Raw genomic sequence first — 22010 nt, 5'->3', positions numbered from 1 at the left:
TGGCGGCGATGTCGAATGCAGAGAAGAAGAGGGAGATGAAACTGCAAAATTTTGAAGGGATGTATATATAGGATGGACCTTTAGTACCGGTTGGCCAGGCCAAGCGGCGGGAAGGCGACCCCTTTCATATTGGGTGGTGGCTCCAACAGGTATTAAAGACCCCCCCCTTTAGTACCGGTTGGAGCCACGACCCGGTACTAAAGGATGTGCACTGGTGTAGTTGCGGTGCGGAAGTTTAGTCCCACTTCGCCTAGCGAAGAGCGGCCACACCTGTTTAAAAGCCCCGGCGCGGGCGAGGTATCGAACTCCTCTCTATAGTAGGCTTCTGGGCCTAACTCTGCCGCTCTGCCTTGTGGGCCTATTGGGCCTTGTGGGCGTGCATCCTAGCCCAACTAGAGGTTGGGTTTCTAGTCGTGTGCAGGACGTTGTGGCCCAGTAGGTGGGTTTTATTTATTTTCTTTTTTCTTTTCAGCTTTATTTATTTTCTTTTATTTATTTCTGAGTTGTTTTCTGTTGTATTTAGAATTTATTTGTGAATATTTTTTCTTTAGGTTCAAAAAATTAAAAACTTTCTGTTAGTGCTAGTAGTTTTCAAATTTGAATAGTTTAAATTTGAATTATTTGAAATTTGTGTGAATCACTAGTTTGTGAATAACATAACTTTAAAAATAGATTTTCGAGTGATTATTTTTTCTTAAGTTTAATATTAGTGTTTTTTTACATTATATTCAATTGGGTAATACTTAGGTTATTTAAAAAATGAAATGCCTTTGTAACAGATGAGTTTTCGTCCGTAACCCTGATACTTCGAAAGAGATTGTCCATTTTATACACGAAGTGCATCCAGTTTTTGTTGTAACCCTCTCTACTTTTTTGCACATGCTATGTGGGTGAAATTATGATACGATGCCAACTTTCAACCTTTTCAGAGTTCATTTGAAGGGTTTTTCAATTTCAGGGTCATTTAGCTGAAAAAATCAGTAAATGCATGAAAAGTAGCAAATAAAGTCTGAAAGGGTTGAAAATTGATGATGCGGCTTTGAATGGTGCATACTGAACGGACAAAATGTCTGGAGTTGTAATAATTTTAAAAAATGAAATGCCTTTGTAACAGATGAGTGTTCGTCTGAAACCCTGATACATCGAAAGAGATTATCTCCATTTTTTGCCGTAACAATCTCAACTTTTTTGCACATGCTATGTGGGTTAAATGATGAAATCATGCCAACTTTCAACATTTCCAGAGTTCATTTGTAGTGTTTTTCAATTGCAGGGTCATTTAGCTTAAAAAATCAATAAATGCATGAAAGAATTTGTTTGCACATAAAATTTCTTCGCGTTTCAAATTCCAAAACACATAAGTACCCTAACTATTACAAAGATTCCCTCCGGTTTGTTCAAAGCGGCACTTTCTAGGTATATAAGTCTGAAAACTCACTAGAGAAGAAAGTGGTGACAGTGAAGCGGATCACATCCCAGAGTGGGATCTTTGGGTGTGAAACTTTTTCTTCGTGTGTGTCCCTTTGCGTTGTAACCATGGACAATCTTCATCATTTAACTGGATGCTCGAGTCAATATTCACTGTGAATGGAGCAATTTCATCATACTTTTCATAATCTTCTGACATGTCTGTCTTGTCATCCACTCCCACGATGTTTCTTTTCCCAGAAAGAACTATGTGGAGTTTTGGCTCATCGTATGGTGCATTCGCTTACTTATCTTTTCTTTTTCTCGGCTTGGTATACATGTCCTTCACATTGAAAACATGCGCCACACTATTGGCTAGGACGAATGGTTCGTCTGCATACGCAAGATTGTTGAGATCCACTGTTGTCATTCCGTACTGCGGGTCTTCCGTTACCCCGCCTCGTGTCATATTGACCCATTTGCACCAAAACAAAGGGACCTTCAAACCACGTCCATAGTCAAGTTCCCATATGTCCTCTATGTAACCATAATATGTTTCCTTTCCTGTCTTGGTTGTTGCATCAAAGCGGACACCACTGTTTTGGTTGGTGCTCTTCTTATCTTGGTCGATCATGTAAAATGTTTTCACATTTATCTCGTACCCTTTGGAAGTCATTATATTCGAAGATGGTAACTGGGATAGCAAGTACAAGTCATCTTCAATAGTGACGTCATGCATGGCACGTGTATGCAACCAACTGGCGAAAGTCCCCGTTTGTTCACGTGTAATCCAGTCGTTAGACTGCTCCGGGTGTTTGGAGCGTAGAAAATTCTTGTGTTCCTCCATATATGGAGCCACCAAGGCAGAATTCTGTAGAACTGTGTAGTGTGCTTGAGTGAGGGAATGCCCGTCCATACATATTATTTGATCTCCTCCTAGCGTGCCTTTGCCATCCAGTCTGCCCTTATGCCGCGATTTAGGAACACCAATCGGCTTAAGGTCAGGAATAAAGTCAATACAAAACTCAATGACCTCCTCATTTTCATGGCCCTTCGAGATGCTTCCTTCTGGCCTAGCAGGATTATGAACATATTTCTTTAAGACTCCCATGAACCTCTCAAGGGGAACATATTGTGTAGAAATACATGACCGAAAACGTTAATCTCTTTGCATAGGTGAACTAGGACGTGTGTCATGATGTTGAAGAAGGATGGTGGGGACACCAACTCGAAACTGACAAGACATTGCACCAAATCATTGTTTAACCTTGGTATGATTTCTGGATCGATTACCTTCTGAGAGATTGCATTGAGGAATGCACATAGCTTCACAATGGCTAATCGAACGTTTTCCGGTAGAAGCTCCCTCAATGCAACCAGAAGTAGTTGCGTCATAATCATGAAGCAGTCATGAGACTTTAGGTTCTGGAACTTTTTCTCTGCCATATTTATTATTCCCTTTATATGACAAGAAGCCAGACGATACCTTCATATTGAGCAGGCATTCAAAGAAGATTTCCTTTTCTTCTTTGGTAAGAGGATAGCTGGCATGACCCTAATGTATGCCGTCTTTTCCATGCATACGTTGCTGGTCCTCCCGTGCCTCTGGTGTATCTTTTGTCTTCCTATACACGCCCAATAACCCAAGCAGGGTCACGCAAAGATTCTTCGTCATGTGCATCACGTCGATTGCGAAGCGGGCCTCTAGATATTTACAATAGGGCAGGTCCCAAAATATAGATTTATTCTTCCACATGGGTGCGCGTCCGTCAGTGTCATTCGGAATAGGTTGTCCGTCAAGACCCTTTCCAAAGATTACCTTCAAATCGTTGACCATATCATGTACATCAACAACAGTACGGTGGCGAGGTTTCGTCCGGTGATCCGCCTCACCATTGAAATGCTTGCCTTTCTTACGGGATGCCTGCTTGGAAGAAATCGACAATGTCCCAGGTACACATTCTTCCTACAATTACCCAAATATATACTATCGGTATCATCCAAACAGTGTGTGCATCCGCAGTATCCCTTGTTTGTCTGTCCTAAAAGGTTACTGAGTGCATGCCAATCATTGATGGTCACGAACAACAACACCTTTAGGTCAAATTCTTCCTGTTTGTGCTCATGCCATGCACATACACCTCCATTCCACAACTGTAACAGGTCTTCAACTAATGGCCTTAGGTACATATCAATGTTGTTGTCGGGTTGCTTAGGGCCTTGGATGAGCACTGACAATATAACGAACTTCCGCTTCATGCACAACCATGGACGAAGGTTATACAAATATAGAGTAACAGGCCAGGTGTTATGGTTGCTGCTCTGCTCCCCAAAAGGATTAATGCCATCTTCGCTTAGACCAAACCATACGTTCCTTGCGTCACCTACAAACTCCTCCATGTACTTCCTCTCGATTTTTCTCTACTGCGACCCGTCAGCGGGTACTCTCAACTTTCTGTCTTTCTTATGGTCTTCTCTGTGCCATCGCATCGCCTTGGCATGCTCTTTGTTTTGGAACAAACTTTTCAACCGTGGTATTATAGGAGCATACCACATCACCTCGGCAGGAATCTTCTTCCTGGGGCTCTCTCCCTCGACATCACCAGGGTCATCACAACTTATCTTATAGCGCAATGCACCGCATACTGAGCACGCGTTCAAATCCTCGTACTCACCGTGGAAGAGGATGCAGTCATTAGCGCATGCATGTATCTTATGCACCTCTAACACTAGATGGTAGACAACCTTCTTTTCTTCGTACGTACTCTCGGGCAATTCATTGTCCTTTGGAAGCATATTATTTATCATTATCAGCAACTTTCCAAATTCCTTGTCAGATACACCATTCTCTGCCTTCCATTCCAGCAATTGCAGTGTGGTGCCCAGCTTTTTCTTGTCAGCTTTGCAATTCGGGTACAACAATTTCTTCTGATCCTCTAACATGCGCTGCAACTTCTTCTTCTCCTTTTCACTTCTGCAGTTTCTCTTTGCATCGGCAATGGCCCGACCTAGGTCACTAGCGGGCTCATCTGATGCCTCTTCTTTAGCTTCTTCCCACATTGCCGGCTCAGCTTCTTCTTGAATTGCCGGCTTAGCTTCTTCCCCCGTTGTTGTATCATCGTATTCAGGGAACCCATGTCCATGATAGCTATCGTCGTCCTCTTCTTCTTCATTGTCTTCCATCATAACCCTTCTTTCTCCGTGCTTGGTCCAAACATTATAGTAGGTCATGAAACCGGACTCAAACACGTGGACGTGAATGGTTCTTGAGTTAGAGTAATTGTGATCATTCTTACAACCAGCACATGGACAAGGCATAAAACCATCCGCCTGCTTGTTTGCCTGAGCCACAATCAGAAAATTATTAACGCCATCAACAAACTGGGGAGAGCATCGGTCATCATACATCCATTGCCGGCTCATCTTCATTACACAACACCGAATAGACCAAATTAATACAAGTTCATACATAAAGTTCATGCATAAAGTTCATGCAACACTTAAATGCAACATACAAATAACTCTCTAGCTAAAGCATTTAAATGCAACAACAAATGCGATCAAGATCACGACTAAGGTAACAATTGATCAAACATCATAATGATACCAAGCCTCACCATCAATGGCATATTTTCTAATCTTTCTAATCTTCAAGCGCATTTTCTCCATCTTGATCTGGTGATCATCGACGACATCGGCAACATGCAACTCCAATTCCATCTTCTCCCCCTCAATTCTTTTCAATTTTTCTTTCAAATACTCGTTTTCTTTTTCAACTAAATTTAACTTCTCGACAATAGGGTCGGTTGGAATTTCCGGTTCACATACCTCCTAGATAAAAATATCTATGTCAACTTGATGGGCATAATTTGTCATAAACACGAAATGCAACAAATAGTTTTAAAAGAGAATATACCACATCCGAATCATAACACGGACGAGGGCCGACGGGGACGGATATCAAAACTATGGCACTATGTATAACAAACAACGTACGGGTAAGATAATTATACAAGTAAATAAATCTCTAAATCACACAAACATGATTTTTTATATAAAAAGATAAGAACAAGAGGCTCGCCACAAGGTTTTGCCGGTGACGGGTCGGTGCGGACGATCAACGGTGGTTACGATGCAGACGGGAAGGCACTAAGTAAACCATACCTACATATGCAAACTAAGAGTTATTTTGAGCTCAAATTGCATATAAATCAAATAAACTACAACATATAATTCCTCCCAAATTACTCAAATAGACAAATTAATCACTATATAAAGCATTGCAAGAGCTAATCTAGCAATGAGAGATGAAAGGACAAACTTGCTAACCTTTGTGATCACTTGAATGGATGGGGGCCTTCAAATCTTGACAAAATTTGGGCAAAATGTGTGATGAGCTCGAGGAAGAGGGGAAGAACAGAGATGAGAGGGGAAAGGGGAAGAACAGAGCGAGCTCGATCGCAGAGTGACCTTTACTACCGGTTCGTGACACGAACCGGTACTAAAGGTGCTGGAGGGGCCCCTGTCTAACAACATCCTACAAACACTCTCTTTAGTACCGGTTCATAGAACGAACCGGTGCTAAAGGTTCTCCACAAACTGGTACTACTGAGAGCGTCCCACCTAGCCGTTGGAACCAGCACTAATGGTCACATTAGTGCCGGCTCAAATACAAACCGGGACTAATGAGCTGAACATTAGACCCTTTTTCTACTAGTGGATCTTCGGGGGTGGTGCGCTGGCCACTGGCTTCGATCCCGAGAAGACACAAAGCCAGGATGGCCGAGGGGTGTTCACGCCGTCCGCTGGCTACAATGAAGATCAGATGTCCTTCATGCGTGATCAGGTCGGCCTGGACCTGGACGGCTTCCCTCTCGACCATGAGTTTCCGAACGACTACGGGCTAGAGGAAGAGGACGAGTGAGACATCGAAGGGGAGCCACTGTTCGAGGACGAGCTTGCCAACCAAGCCGCCGGGCCGAAGCCGAAGCACAAGAGCAAGCGGACCAAGGCATACACGGCGGCCGAGGACAAGCTTCTTTGCGAGTGTTGGAGAGACATTGGGCAAGACCCCAAGATGGGCGCCGAACAAAAGGATTCAACCTTTTGAATTCGTGTCCACCGTGAGTTCCATGAGCGCAAGAAGTTTCCGCCGTACCAAATAGTAAGCGCGAGCGGGTGGCTGTCCATTTCGAAGCGATGGAGGGTCATCCAACAAGAGTGCAACAAGTTTTGTGCCACTCTTGAGAGCGTCAAGGCCCGCCCCGTGAGCGGCATTGGCATGCAAGACATGGTATTCTAGAAGGCCGCCCTCTTTTTGTGTCTTCAAATTTATGCTTGCGTGTTCGTTTGGATACCATTTTGCCAATATGCTTGCATGAAATACATTCGTAGGCATTTCATGCTTTGGAGGCATTCAAGGTCCAACACAATGGCAAGTGCTTCAACCTCTCCCATTGCTTTAGGGTGATCAAAGACGAGGAGAAGTTCAAGGCGCAATATGCCGCCCTCAAGTCGCATGGTGGGAAGCAAGCCGTGGAGGAGGTTGGGGACGGCGAGAAGGCTCGGCCACGGGGGAAGACCAACTTCAAGAAGGAGGACAAATGGGATGCGGCATCGATCGACTAGATCTCAACCGTGGAGGACATGATCACCGCGAAGGTCTCAAGGAAGGAGAAGCTCCGGAAAGAAAGGGAAGAGCAAATGAACGCCTTCATGGAGATCCAAAAGAGGAGGCTTGACATGAAGGTCGAGAAGCAAGCACGGATGCTTGAGATGAAGGCGGAGAAGCAAGCCAAGATGTTAGAGATCGAGGCCGCCAACGCCAAGACCAAGGCGAAAAAAGTGGCTCTCGCGAGCATGATGACTGGGGTGGAGATCATGAAGGTGGATCTCAACACCGTGTCGCTAAGGAAGAGGCCGTGGTTTGAGAAGATGCAGGCCGACATGCTCAAGTTCGACGACAAGTGATCTATGACGGCTTGTGCCATCTTTATTGTATGCCGGCAGGTGTGCTGCCATGACCACCGGGCCGCGATGGCGTGGTCGAACTCAAGTCCCACCCTTTTTTTTGTGCTGGCATTGTGTGTTGGCCGGCTGGCAAGTGCGCCAGCATGAACTGTGGTGTTATTTTTTTGAAACCGGCATTGTATGCCGGCGCTGGCATGGTGCCGGCATGAGACATGGCCGCTCACATGATCGGCCGCGGACCTATTTTTTAAATGTTCATTGCGGAAATGAAATGGATCGTCGCGTTGGGCGCACTGCCGACACAAATCTAAAACAAGGAGGACCGATGAAAATAAGTGGAGGCATGACACCTGTAACAATATATCCCGCTGCTACGCACGGGCATTTGTGCCAATACATTATTTATACAGTGATCTTACATGTGATGTTACATTTTGTACCGTGCAATACATAAATCATTTTATATTACAAGAATGCGCTGCATTCCTTCCAAAGTAAGGCAATACTATTGTACTTATAATATAGAGTATGGGATACATCACCTGTAAAGCAGAACATATGAAGTACAATCAACACATTATAGCAAATTCCAAAGCTCCTTCGCACTGTTGCAATTCCTGGGGAATCCTTGTGCAGGTTCATTGAACTGGACAACAAATTGAATACGGTAGAACATAGTAATGGAATGATGGACCAAAAAGTAGTTGTGTGTCCTCTCACTGCTGAAATCAATCGTTCAAAGGTCTGGCTTAGTGCAGTAAGTGCTTCTCTCCAACCAAGCCCGTGAACGAGCAGATACCTGAGTAGCAGCAACGCAGCTGCGGCTATCAGTAAGTCATTTGCCCAATGCCTCAGTAATTCCACAGCCAGCTTCCCTGGATCCTGCTTTCCATCAGCGGCTTGTACATCCAGCTTCCCCGGATCCTGCTTGTCATCGGCGGGTTGAACAAGAAGCTTCCCTGGTTCCTGCTTGTCATCAGCCGGTTGTTGCCCTGGCCAATGACTTAGCATGAACACAACGTAGTGGGCCAGGAGCCCTGAGACGGCACAGCAAGCAAATATTGTCGTGCACCAGCCGGGGCGCAGGGACTCACCAATCTTGGCCAGAAAAAGAGCTACCACTGCACCTAGAGAAATGCGCCATTCCCAGCTTTTATAAGTTTCCATCACCTGGTCGCTGACGGAGCCATGGTGAATACTGAACCAGATTAGCACAGCTGGGATAACCTCTGGCATGCAGAGGATAATCACTTCCTCGCCCAGCGCCTCCGCGGCCACCGTGTGCGCTGTCACCAGCAGGAGTACAAGCAAGGTCTTGTGGAGCAACTCCGATGCCGGTGCAATGCCCGGGGAGACGTCAGTAGGCAGTCTCTTCATCATGGACGTCAGTGCTGCCAGCATAAAGCTCAGGAACAGGAGGAACTGGGAGATGGTGAACCTGTCAGTTGCATGCTCATCAAGTAGCAGCTCGTCCATCGCCCATAGCGCCCCGAACGTTATTATCCCGATCAACTCAAGCTGCAGAAATATTACCCTAGTGATCTTCTCATTGCTAGATTCTTCTGTATTCCTCGTCGATAAATTTTCTCCTTTACTGCCTTGGTTTGCCTCGCAATGGCCATCATCACCTTCTTCTTTTATTTGTGAATAGAAGGTAACCGCGGCCTCTTCACGATCTTCACCTTCTTTTATTTGTGAACAGGAGATAACCGCGACCTCTTCACGATCTTCACCTTCTTTTATTTGTGAACAGGAGATAACCGCGGCCTCTTCACGATCTTCACCTTCTTTTATTTTTGAACAGGGGATAACCCCGGCCTCTTCACGATCTTCACCTCGACTATAGGGCTTCGAGTACAACCGTGACAGGGCATATATGAAAACAATGCCCATGACGGGGAACATGGTGAGCCATTTGAAGCTCCAGTTGATGTCCAGTAGTAGCACATAACAGGCAAGTACGGCAGCGCCGGTGTCCATGAAAATCAGGATGCTCGGAGGCATGAATGGCAGATTGGCTGCCATCATGAAGAATCTTAGAACCATGCAGGGGAAGCAAAGAGTCTCCAATATACCCGATTTCAACTCCACATCAGGATATGTACTTCGTAAATTGTCTAGGCTGCTTTCCAGTGTGAAGGCGAGAAACACAGACACCAAATCCAACGGCATACGCAGCTTTGTCCTGAAGCACACATGCATGGGAGACGATAATTAAATTCGGGGTCTTCTTTCGATTGCATGCGTGTGGTTTAGAAAACTACTATATCTAAAAGAAGAGTATTGTTTTGGGTCTTTTTTTCTTTTTGTTTGGAAATGAAGGATTACCACCTGCCTCTGCATCATGCACACAACCACCATTATTTGTTTTGGGTCTATTTAATTGTGTGCTTGATATATACAGACTATTTCTAGCAGACACAAGTTTCACATGGTTTGATTCTCGGCCGCAAAAAGTGGATTTCGGCCGAATTTCGTCCATCTCGGCCTGAGGCGAAAAGTATATTTAGGCTGAAATTTCTCAAATTTGGGAAATTTTGGTCAAATTTAAGTCAAATTGCAGTCAAAATTTGGTCAAATTTCAGCTGAAATTTTTGAAAATGGCCGAAATTCGGCCATCTCGGCCTAGGGCGAAAAAAAGCTCAAACCGAAAATCAAAACACAGGGTATAGCTACCAAGCTCGTTGTTCGAGGTGGGTACACAATGTCAAAAATATAGCGGGTAGTTTGAGATAGGTATTCACAGGCAGGTAGTAAAAAACTAGATGTGTGTAATATAGCATAGATTAAAGGTGTATATTTTAAAGCTTCATTCAATGACGATTCCCATGATATATATAACACACATTTCACTAATATAAAATTGATGGCAAAAAATTCAGTGTCCGACTTATAAAGCCCGCGGAGGATGTTTTGAACGGGCATGCAAGCTTTATGGAGTGTACATCCCCACTAACTATATATGTCAGCATAGGGACACAAGCTCCATGCTGGAAAAAAATTGGCAACACGCGTGGATGTGTGTTTTACCAGGGTTGAAATTTTTGTGATGGAATGAGATTTGTCGATGTCTTAGAAAAATCGATGTTCGAAACCCCTCGTGTCGCCGTCTCTCTCGCGATACGGGGGGCGATAACCACGTGCCGCCGAAGTCCCCTCCCTCCTCCTTCTTCTCGCGCTGCTACTGGTGAAGCCCGGGCAGGCTCCAATGACGGTGGCAGCGGGGCGGTTCCATCTGTTCTCCCAACCCCATGAAGTGGTGGTGGCGGGCGCGCACTCCCGATCTACGTGCATCGGCGGCTCGATAAGGCGGCGGTCCTTGGTGGGCGCTGGACAGAGGCCGGCGACACCGAGGGATCAGGCGTGTGGCGGGGGCAGAGCTTTGGCGGCTGGAGCTAGCGGTCCTGTTCTGGGTGTCGCCAGCGAGCGGTTGCCTGCGTGGTTGTCCTCGCCTCGGGTAGTGTAATACATGCTGTTTGCGGCAGCTGTGGTAGTAGTGGATGGCACTGCAGGCTGTCTTCCCGGCGGTGGCATCAGTACGAGAGCGGATCTGCTCCATTCCCAAGCCATGCATGTGCATGATGTGCCAAAGGGCCGAACTTTCCCACGTCTGCTCACTATTGAGGGTTAATTCGTCGGCAGGAGGGCCACATGACTTCAACATTACCTCCGTCGGGTGGTCGAGTGCTACCGGGATCTTGCCTTTACTCGAGAGGAGCAAGGGCGGGTTAGGGTGGGAAGGGGGTTGTGGACCTTGGGACTGTACAACGGTGGGGAAGGAGGTGCCTTCCCGCCCTCTCTTTTGTCGTCTTGGTTGCAAGTATGGGCCAGGGATGGAGTTGGAGCCATGGATGCCGGGGCAGCAGCCTTGGTGGTGGGAGACGAGGTGCTTGTGAGCACAGCTCATGGCTTGGGTATTAGATTTAGTGCCATCGCCGTGCGGGCGGCATGGTGGCCATTGTGCGACGGTCGGTGCCATCAGTGCGGCGATCCTCCGTGGCCCGTTGTACTATGTTTAAGAGGAGAAGTGCTTGCCAGTGTGAAAACCTTGTCTGGCTCTGTCAGGACGATGAAGGCACCCTTGCCGTGTGTGCTTGTGTTGTGTGCCGTGTTGAATGGTTAGGGTTATATGATCGTTGATTTATACATAAAGTCGGACTCAACCCTTTTTGGGTAAAAAAAACGATGTTCCAAAACTAGTTCTTTGAAAGAGTTTGAAGTATTTTTTTTGCCCACACTTCCATGAGTGTCATTTCATCATAAAATATTGCATGTAGGTGAAACGCACATCAATGTTTGTAGCCAAAAATTTTAGATTTAAATATTATTAATTTTTACTATTCGTCATGAGTTACCGGTCATCGGAGGCAGGTTTTTTTTTCTCGGCCAGTATTTTTTAAATCGGTCGAAAACCAGCGCTTTCGCTACCCCCTGAAAAAAATTGAATACCGAACTAAAATTTTGAATTTAACGTCTAGGTTAGGTCAACTAGCCCCGTATGGCTATCTAGACAGAGTCCATCTCTTATGTGGTGGTAATGCTCTTGCTGTAGCTTTGGCATGTTCGAGGATGGAAACCTAGTTTGGGCAACGTAGGTTGGTAATGCTCTTGTTGTAGCTTTGGCGGGTTGGAGGTTCCAAACCTAGTTTTGGCATGTGTTTTTTAATAATTGTTTTGCCGTTTACAGAAAAAGTAGCAAGGCAGTGCGGGATGGGTTGTTGGAACCCGCAAGCTCACAAATGTCGGAAAGCCTAGCCGACCAGTAGAACAAGCACAACGTTATGTCAAATGATGCTTTGAAGCAAGAAAATTCAAAATTGAAAATGATGCTTTGAAGCAAGGATATATATTGAAGCAGGAAATTTCAAAATTGATATGAAAAATTAGGTCAAAAAAATCCGAAAATTCTGAGATTATCCGGAAACCGGGTTTTTTCTATAGCTACCGAAAACAAATCAGAATAAAAAAAAAGCCTTGATCTGAGGTCAAGTGAGCTGGGGCTCACAAGAGCACTTTCGCTCGTCTATGAATATTTTTCTTATGAGAATGTCCGGTCTATCAGCTGGTTGCTATATGTACTTGGAAGCCCCATTAGAACCCAAGTAGAATAAAGAACAACTGAGCCATACGGGCGAGCTCATATCGGCTGTATTTGGTACCGCGGTGGAATTTTATAATAGTTTTATCAGATATATAACAAGTTAGTTAGAAACATAGACTTTTAGATGCAACTGAAAAAATCTCATTGGAATAGTGAAAGAATTAAAACTAACCGAAATACAAACTGAGCGGAGCTTACTTGAACTGGGATACAGATTGCTCATGTTGACCTTGACCCATTAGTTATGTCGACGTCCCTTCGCAGCGTGCGTCCAACTTGTTGCTGCCACGTCGTCCGTTAGATCTGGACTCTTAGATCTGCACCGGAATACTAAACTGTAAACCAGTCACTGATGATCGTACATGGCGACACATCTTTTAGGAAAATAGGACCATCGTCTCTTAAATATTGGTACAACTATTGCATTTATGTCGACTCGACAATGTCCAAAGAGCCGTTAACGCCTGATTAAGTCAAGCTGCTAAAAACAGAACCAAAGCAAATCAATTTGGTTTGTCATCGACTGGACATCTAAGGAACGGAGCCGCATCGCTGCCTTCTCATGCGGCAACCCCTCCTAGATGTCATCGTTGGCTTTTGCATCGGTAATCTCCAGATTATTGTCACCTAGTCTTAGGATTATGAGCCAGTTAGTTGCTAGATTAAATTAAGTAGGTTGCTAGATTACTGAGTGTTAGTATATGCGAGTAGAAGACTTGCTTCATGGTACTTGCATGCAGTGGCGGAGCTTGGCCCAGAAAACTGGGCGGGCCGACAGTAGGAAAGAACTATTGGGATGGTGTTTCATGGCCCAAAAGTAAGTATACACTACAGAAAAATCGAATGGGCTGGGCGGGCCACGGCCCATTCGGCCTTGCTGTAGCTCTGCCACTGCTTGCATGTGTTGATGATACTCTTTCCTGTTGTTAAGACATGAATACTCTCTAGTTTTACAAAGCATTGCAATGTCTAAAAATCATAAAATACTAATGTTAAGTGACTATACACAATTATTGTCACAACCATTTACTTATAATACGACAACTGTCTTAACATAATTTGCGAACTGGAGATGACGAAATGAATACGTTGAAACATACTAACATGTGTTTTCTTAAGGCTGCATCGAAATGAACTCACCGGTGTAAACGGCTCATTAATCATATTAACGCCTTGTGAGATACGTCATTTGAAATTCAAATTTATCTGTTCATGTGATGATGCTAGCATGTGGCGGAAATTCCTGCATGCATCTTGCCTCACTATAAGGGAAAATTACCATTGACAAGGCGCCCGGGAGCAAAAGTGCACACATATGTTAAGTAAATTTTTGTACACATTGTACTAAAAGTGAGAATCAAATTCCAATTTAATTATTTAAGTAAATACCAAAGATACTAATGTTCTAATGTTCTACAAAACTAAAAATAACACAAAAAAAGTAACCCAAAAAAAGTAAAACTAAATGCTCTAATGTACTAGAGAAACAACCGTATCTATGTGGAAATAGTGATCAAGGAAACCATCAGTGAAAGAAGAATTAATAATACCAAGTAGTGAATCATTGTGTTGTATCATTGGCATGTACTATAACTTGCACACCTTATGCTTAGTTAGTAAAGGACAAATTTACTAATATCGTTTGATGCACATAAATTATAGTTTATATCATTGCGTATTCGGGGATTGATACTAAATTAGTCGGGTCATTTCAAACTTGCATCAACTTTGAACAGTTAATGATATATTCATATATAGGTTCTTGAAATACCATACTGCGGGAGCAGAAAAAGGCCCCCGCGTCGTCTAGCTTAGGCGACACGGGCGGCGACTCGGTCCCCCGCCGCCAGCAGCTCCCTCCACCTGCTCCTCCCCCCTTGCCGCCGCCGGTGGCCACCTCCGGGCAAAGCCTGTGTGGTGGTGGCGGTGGTGGGGCCTTCTCCGTTGCTCAGCTCTCTTTTGGTGGGAGATTCGGCTGGCGGCGCTCGATCCAGTTGCCGGCGGCGCGATGCGCAGTGGGGGTCGACAGCTGCCGGCGTGGCGGCTTCGCGCATCTCTGGTAGGGCTGTGGCGGCGGTTGTGAGGAGGAGGCGGGTGGGGAGGGCTGGATTTGGTCGGACTCGGCCGGATCTGGCTTCTCCTGTCCGTCCGGTGGGTGCAGGGCTCCATGGCTGCTGCGGATGGAGTGGAGGGCGCCGGGGAGGCGGCCCCGGGCTCGATGTTGCTGGTTCTTGCCGGTAGGGAGCCGTGGTGCATGGATCTGGCGGTTACTGCACGGATCCATGGCCGGTGGTGGTGTTTCGGCCGACGTAGCGAGAGGTGCTGCGGAGGACGTGACGCGAGATGCAGATTGGTGGGCTTCGATCAGGGCGTTTGCGACATGCTGCATGCTCCGGCCATCTTGGCGCTCCGGTGCCCAGATCTGGTCGTGCAACCTCGCCATTCTCGGGTTTGTGGATGAGCTCTAGGCGAAAGCCTTGCCCGACCTCGGTTGGTGCCGGCAACGGTGGCACCTCGGTGCCATTTTCCTCGTTGGAGGCGTGGTCGTGGAGCCTCTTTCCACCCCATGGCGGATGGGCTCTCCGGGAGAAATCCCTAGCTCTGATCTCTCGGAGCGGGCGACGATGGCAGCTACGTCGCATTCTCCTTGGAGGCGTCGTCTTGGAGAGCCAGATGCAGATGTTTGTGTTGTTCATGTCGTTGAGGTTGGTGGATGTCGGGGCGGCGGCCCCGGATGTTTAATGTTTGTGCGTCGAGGCGGCGGCCTCGGGAAGCATGGGTGGAAGCGGCTCCACGAGAAGGGGAAACATCTCAACATGGCTTGGGTGGCAATTCTGTGTCGCTAGTGTGGCGGGGTTGTCGGCTCGGTCGACGCGTCCCAGAGGGGGCGGTCTGACTTTACGTCGGGGCAGCGGCCCCGGATGAGTTGGTGCGGCGGTCGTGGTGTGCGGGTGGTTGCCCTATTCAGCTTGGACTGTGGGTGACTAAGCCGTGCGACGTTGCAGCTCGAGGGCGAGCGGTGGTATGTCGGGATGGCGGTCCCGGAAGGTGGTATGTTGGTGGAATATGCAGGGCATAACGGAGCAGCGGAGGTCGAGGCGGCGGCTTCGAGAGTTCGGCAACATCGATTGCATTCACCTCGTGTCGCTTGGGCGGCGAGGTTGCTCTTGATTTTTTTGGCGGCGTCTCAAGCGTCATGTTTGGTGGCTGCACACACCTTCACCTTGTGGGAGCGTCCCAGGTCTGCTCCTCTCATAGCAGTCGTGGCTTCTTTTCTCCGTCAACGGTGGGTTCATCTGTGTGTATGGTGGTAGTGTGCGGCCTTGTGGTGTGGCGTATCGGGTTGGCTTGGCCATGTGATGCGTGGGGCTTGGCCCTGTTTGTATCGGTTTTTGCCCGGTTTTCCGTAATTAACCGGGCAACCTTCTTCTTAATTAATGAAACGGGCAAAGCTTTTGCCTCGTGTTTCGAAAAAAAAACTTTAAACAATTTGGTATTTACTAATACCATGAGAAAATGTTTGGTATTTACTTTGTATTTACCAAAGTATTATAACTAAATTTACCGAAAAGCCAAATTTACCAAATAAAATAAAAAGAATTGACCCAATAGACCTACAAGTAACCACTGCACACCTAGCTAGCGATTTTTTTGTAGCTACAGTGCTAGTTAAAATTCTTGATTCTAATAACTCAAGCAAACTGAGAACTCTATGTTTCCAACCGCACTAGTACATTTCTTCGCTCCTCTATCTCCACTAGTGATGGCGAAAAACACGAGGAACTCCCGATGCAAAATTGCCACCCTCCTTGAGTATCTACTAGTCCTCGGAGATAAACGGTGATAGAAATGCACATGAATGAGTGCTCCTAGAGATGGAGGAGATTGAAATCATGCAACTTGAACTCTCCACGTCTATGTGTACTTCCGTCAACTTAACACCTACAATTATTGGAATGGATTCCAAGCATGCTGCTAGACCTCTCTTATATCCGGTTTCATTGGAGGAAGACTATTAGACAGCCGATAACATTGTTCCTATGCTAGACCACAGGTTGCGGGAGAGGCGTTGTGGGGGCGAACCATGTCAGAGCCGAACTATGATCTTGCCTCGCAGATTAAAAGGAGGGGTTAAGGAGAGGAGGGCGAAAGGTTGAAAAGGCGTGTTTGGTGGATGAGTGACAACTAAAGACGTGTTGGAGCTTGGATTCTCCTTGCTGGAAGAGGAGAATGCAGGCTCTGAAGTATCTTTGACATAAAAGGAGCAGGTACACTAAGACTGGGGAGGAATTCAGGACCCTATTGGGTACATAATCAAACGGATTTTACATTATCTGGATAGGGGAGCGGGAAATAATTACAACGAATATAAATGATATTTGTTTAGAAATCATCCTGGAGTGGTTTGATAGGAATGGGAATATTCTCCTACTCCCCTTACCCGCTCCCCGTGTGATTCCGGTAAAACATGATTGGTGGATAACTTTAGTGAGCTAACTTATGTATGCAACTTAGACCCATGTAGAAAAACATAACTCTACCCAATCGATCCATGTTAGAAAAAGAGTTTTTGGTAAGAGTTCTTTTTTTTTTAAGTCACTAGGAATTCTGTTAGAAATAAGCATGCAATTAATCTTGGTTGGATGGTGACGTGCACCAGACATACATTAAAGTGGTTTATCGAAAAAACGTCTAATAATCGTTTTTCCAGAAGCTCAGTTTTCCAATTTTACGGACATTGAGATTTACATATCTATAAATTTTTGTTACTCTACCACCAAGGCAAGGTTACACGGGAGATTGAAAATATGCGAATTATTCAAATTTTACGGCATGTTAATCCAGTTTAGAATTATCTTTTTGCTGAACGCACAATACATTTAATTAAAGAAAGTAAGAGTTATGTACATGACATCCAGTTTATTACTTCCTAACCATTATATATTATCGCCTAAATATTGAAATTGTTTTATTGACCTTGATATAATCAAAGGCATGGCTTATGGCTTTATCAAGCTCACAACTTGTCAGTTCCATTGTTGTGACTCTCTGGGCTTCACGATCTGGTTATTAGTGGCTTTGCCTTGAGGCACTCACCCGGCAGGATTGTGCTCCCTCCGTCCCATAATATAAGAGCGTTTTTGATATGGGAGTAGTTGTTAGGGTATATTTGGCATCCGTGTATTTGATAGTATAGGATTTATATTTATCCTCCTACCTTTTTCTCTACAGGTGCTTCTTCCCTGAATAAATATACACAATATACATTCATCCACAGGCCTCATCAATACAACAACGATTCCACCAATTCAGCCTCTTTCTATTGTCATATGATATATACCACAAGCTTCTAGACCTAACTCCACCTCACCTTCTAAGACCCCCTGCCCATAGGGAGATCGATCTCCATGACATTCAGTTGGGGTTGTCCAACCCGTACCTATGGTTTGTCTACCGATCGTGTTGATCAGCCACCTCATAGTACTTTCCCCAATCTGTTGCTCATGGCATTTTCTCTGTTGTTGGTCTATTGACTCATGTTACTTTTTTATCAGTTTAAGATTGGTTTGTGTCACCGGCCAACAATCAGCCCTCCTCGTCGTTATTGCCTGATGTTAGGGTTTACCACACTGCCCTCTTCTTCAACTATGTGGTCAGGCATGCTTCATGGCAATCTAGGGGATGCCCGTCATCCGCACATCTATCTCCGCCACTATGGATCTGCTCTTATCAGGACTCATTTGTCGCCATCGTCGGTGTCATTCTTCCCCTCCCCCCGCCCCATCAAAAGCTTGTGTGCTCTGTCAATCATCCGAGAATGCATGGCACACTCCACCCTCAGCACTCGGCCAATGTGATCGGTCATTTGCAAGAAGCTCAATAGAATCCCAGAAAACCGTCATGAAGTATGTGCTCACCTACATCGAGAAATATCGGGATGCTCTAGCATAGCCCCTTTGGGCCGCAGTGCCGCTTCCCCATTGTCCTCGCTACCGGCAATGGAGTGCCTTGTCCGGTGTGTAAATCGCTAGTTCCCTTACCCATCAAATTGAGTCGGAGCTAAAGCTAAGTTGCTCCTTTGGACATACTGCCGCCGCACGCACTCTATATCGCCAACCCCGCACACCGGCATCTAGCATGGCACCCACTGTGCTGCCTCTGTAGGCGCAGCACCCCTTCATCCAGTCATGGTCTACATTACATCGTTGGGTTCTTGCATCCCACTTCGAGTACCATTGTCACGCTTCTATAGGAGATCGATCCGGTTGCTTCAGTGTTCCATTGGTTCCTTGGACAACACCTTTGTGTTTTTCTAGTACATGCCCATCACTACCGTCACCATCTCTTCCACCACTACTTTGTCTACTCTAATAATCATGCGAAGCAACACCACCTTCTACCAAGTCGCCATTATTGATCACGACTGTAATCTCTTCAACTGGCACACATTTTTCTAGGTCCCCACCTACGCACGGCCGATATTGGCAACACAGACACATTGATTCGTCTCCGACGTGTCCCTAAGCCCGGCAAACCCGATGTGGTGCCTCCTCTATGACGGCTTTGACAACATCATCTTCGGTAACGATGACCTCCTAGATGAGTTCCTTCATTTCCTAATCATTTTATTTGTGGCGCAACTTTGCATTTTTGGATCTATGGTGCATCCTTGCACCCGCTGCTCGACATGGTGCTACCTTGACACGGGCAACTCTGACCTCATATCGACCACAAAGCACATCGCTCGACTACCTTGACCACGACTACACCACCCAAAGCACTCGGCTACCTCGACATCTGGGAAAAGGCCTATAGTCTTGCTTGAGCAAACTCGTCGGCTTCCACTCTTTTCACAGTCGGCACACCAACTGTTTTGATTGTCGTGGGATGTTATCGTCGGCTTACAAACTTTGGCATCTTTTCTAGTCTCACTGTCTACTCTGCTACTACTGTGACTGCTTGGGGATTTAGAGTATGTTTGACATACTTCCGCTTCGGTACAACCCACCTAAACACATCAACGGTGGAGATCTCTTCATACCCCTTCATAATAAAGGATAGGATGGACTTTCTCAAGAATACGTCATCCGCTAATACGGAAGAAGCGCCTCACCTACAGCAATGGGCCGGCCCATTAGCACGCTTACGACTGAAAGAAAAAAGAAGTAAAATACACAATTATCAGGGATCGAACACTGCACTCCAAGGTATTGGTCAAGAGTGCTATACAATCGGCCTAACATCATGTACATGATGGGTAGCAGGCTGCAACATACTTGAGGGTGAACGACGCAGTTTCCCATTGATTTTTCCGGAATTTACTGTTTCTGTTTTATAAAACCGGATTTTATTCCTTTTATATTCTTTTTTTACTTTTATTTTATTTCCTTTTACCATTTTTCTCAGATGCTTAAACTTTTTAAATTTGAAAAATCGTGATCTTTTTCTCAAATTTCTGAATCTTTTTGACTTCTCGAACTGTTTTTGCAAATGTATAAAAAAATCAAAATTAATCATTTTATTTTCAAATTCATGAATGCTTGGGGCAGCCCAACAGGTGGCCCACGGGAGCGATGTCGTCACCTAATTGGGCCAAGGTCTAAGCTTTTTTTTCTTTTTTTCTTTTCTACTTTTTCATTTTTCCTTTATTTTCTTAATTAATTTTCTCCTTTTTGAAAATTATTATTCTTTTTGAATTCCGTTCAAAAAATTGAAATATAGTTTGGAATACCCAAAAATGTTCTTAGAATTGTTCCTGTTTTGAATTTTATATTCATAAAGCTAATTGTGTTTCGTAAGAAGTTGATAAAGTGTGTGGTTTGCAATTTGTGTTCAAACTTTTCATCTATTGTTGGGATTTTTTTATTTTTTTTTGAAAATAAGCGTTCATGTTTGTAAAATTTTCATACACAATTTGATATTGCCAAATTGTTGATAAATTTTAAGAAATGGTTAGTAGAAAAAATGTTCATGTTGATTGGTAATGACCAAAATTGCAAATAACAGAAGCACTCAAATTATAGATAACTACATGCTCACGGACACACCCGTTTGGCCTTGTCTGGCACACTCCTCTCAACTCATATTTTTTGAACTATGGATAAATGACCCGAACTTTTGCAAGCAGGTGGGCATGCTCGTGTAGTTGTGTAAAGCATTCATGCTAGGTTTAAACAAATTCTAACATCGTATGCACATTGCGACACTTCCGGCCAATTATCGGCCTTTTTCACCGTGAAAACTCCAGAAAATGCAAAACTTGATGAAAACCCACACGACTTGCCATGGTGCCTTGAGTTGGTCATAAAAGGTCATGAAAAAATTGGGATCATTTCAACGATGTACAACGTGCTCTCAGACAGAGCCTTCTGGCATATCCGAACACCCTCCGTTCAACATGGTCTACGTTTGGACATCCTTGAAATGATCCCAACTTTTGTAAGTTAGTAGTAATGCCCATGACACGCATACATGCCAGGTTTGAACAATTTTCGACACTGTATGCAAGTTTTGACACATCCGACCATTTACCTGCCTTTTTTGATTGAGAAAACTCCAGAAAATGCAAAGCTCGCCGAAAACCAAAAAAACTTGACATGGTGCCTTCAATTGTTCATACAAGGCCATGTAAGAAATTAGAGTCATTTCAAGGATGTCAAAGAAACAACGTGCTCTTAGAGGGACCCTTATGGCCAACTTGAACATATTCCGTTGCACATAAACATAATGTCCTTGTTTTCAAAATTCTTCACTTCTATAAAAATATTCGGAAATTTAAAAATGCTCGCAAACTAAACGATTGCTCAGATATTTCAAAAAATGTTCTTATTTTAAAAATTTGTTTGCAAATTCCAAGAATGTCCGGCAAAGTTTGAAAAATGTTTGGGGATTTCAAAAAAATGTCCTTGTTTTGATTTTTTTTTTCAAACTAAAAAATGTTCAAGGAATTTCAGAAAATGTTATTGTTTTCAAAAAAATCACAAATTGAAATTGTTCATGTTGAAAAACTGTTTGTAAATTCACCTAAAATTGAGGAACTTAAAAAATATCAGATTTTCAAGAAAGTATTCGTTATATTGAAAATGAGCTAGTTTTCAATTTTTGTTCCAGTTTTTTAAAAATGTTCAAAATTTCCAATAATGTTTGGGGTTTTTAAAACATGTATAGAAATTTGAAGTTTTATTCACATTTTTTTGTTCTGAAACCTGTTTGTTTTTTCCAAAATGTTGGCAAATAATGCAAAAATCTGGACGGTGCAGCAAAGAATACTGATACTGTAGATATGCCGTTAGTTTAAATTCTTAACCTGTTTGGGCTTCAGTTAGTCATGGCCGGCCGTTGGTCGTAGTGGCTATCCGCACTCTGCACTATGTTTTAGTCCCGAGTTCGATTCTAGCCAACATCGCTTTCTTTCTGCTATTTTTCTCGCGCTATAAACACAGCTTCGGTGTCGTTGAGTGGGCCGGCCCAGTTCCCTGTCACCTCTCTGTGTATACGGCGATATGTATTCGAGGGGATTCAAGTTGCCCTT

At 44.7% G+C, this 22010-nt stretch overlaps 1 protein-coding gene across 5 annotated transcripts in view; it reads right to left on the bottom strand.

Annotated features, from left to right (window-relative positions):
• Positions 1-7709: 7709 nt before the first annotated feature.
• LOC119307084 overlaps positions 7710-22010 on the bottom strand; it is a 15383-nt gene continuing 1082 nt past the window's right edge. For 3 of the 5 annotated variants that reach the window (XM_037583172.1, XM_037583175.1, XM_037583176.1), the window contains 2 exons: positions 12677-12795; positions 7710-9562 (listed from right to left, as the gene is read on the bottom strand). In XM_037583172.1, coding sequence (XP_037439069.1) covers positions 7843-9562; positions 12677-12717 — 1761 coding nt within the window. In that variant the 5' untranslated portion in view covers positions 12718-12795 and the 3' untranslated portion in view covers positions 7710-7842. Of the gene's footprint in view, positions 9563-12676; positions 12796-13618; positions 14301-19487; positions 19593-22010 lie in introns of those variants that run through there. The other 2 variants (XM_037583174.1, XM_037583173.1) reach the window with 2 other exon arrangements.

The sequence above is a fragment of the Triticum dicoccoides genome, chromosome 5B (genome assembly GCF_002162155.2).
Source record: "Triticum dicoccoides isolate Atlit2015 ecotype Zavitan chromosome 5B, WEW_v2.0, whole genome shotgun sequence".
NCBI lineage: Eukaryota > Viridiplantae > Streptophyta > Magnoliopsida > Poales > Poaceae > Triticum > Triticum dicoccoides.
Note: the sequence above shows the minus strand (reverse complement) of the source record. Positions and strands in the feature narration are given on the sequence as shown.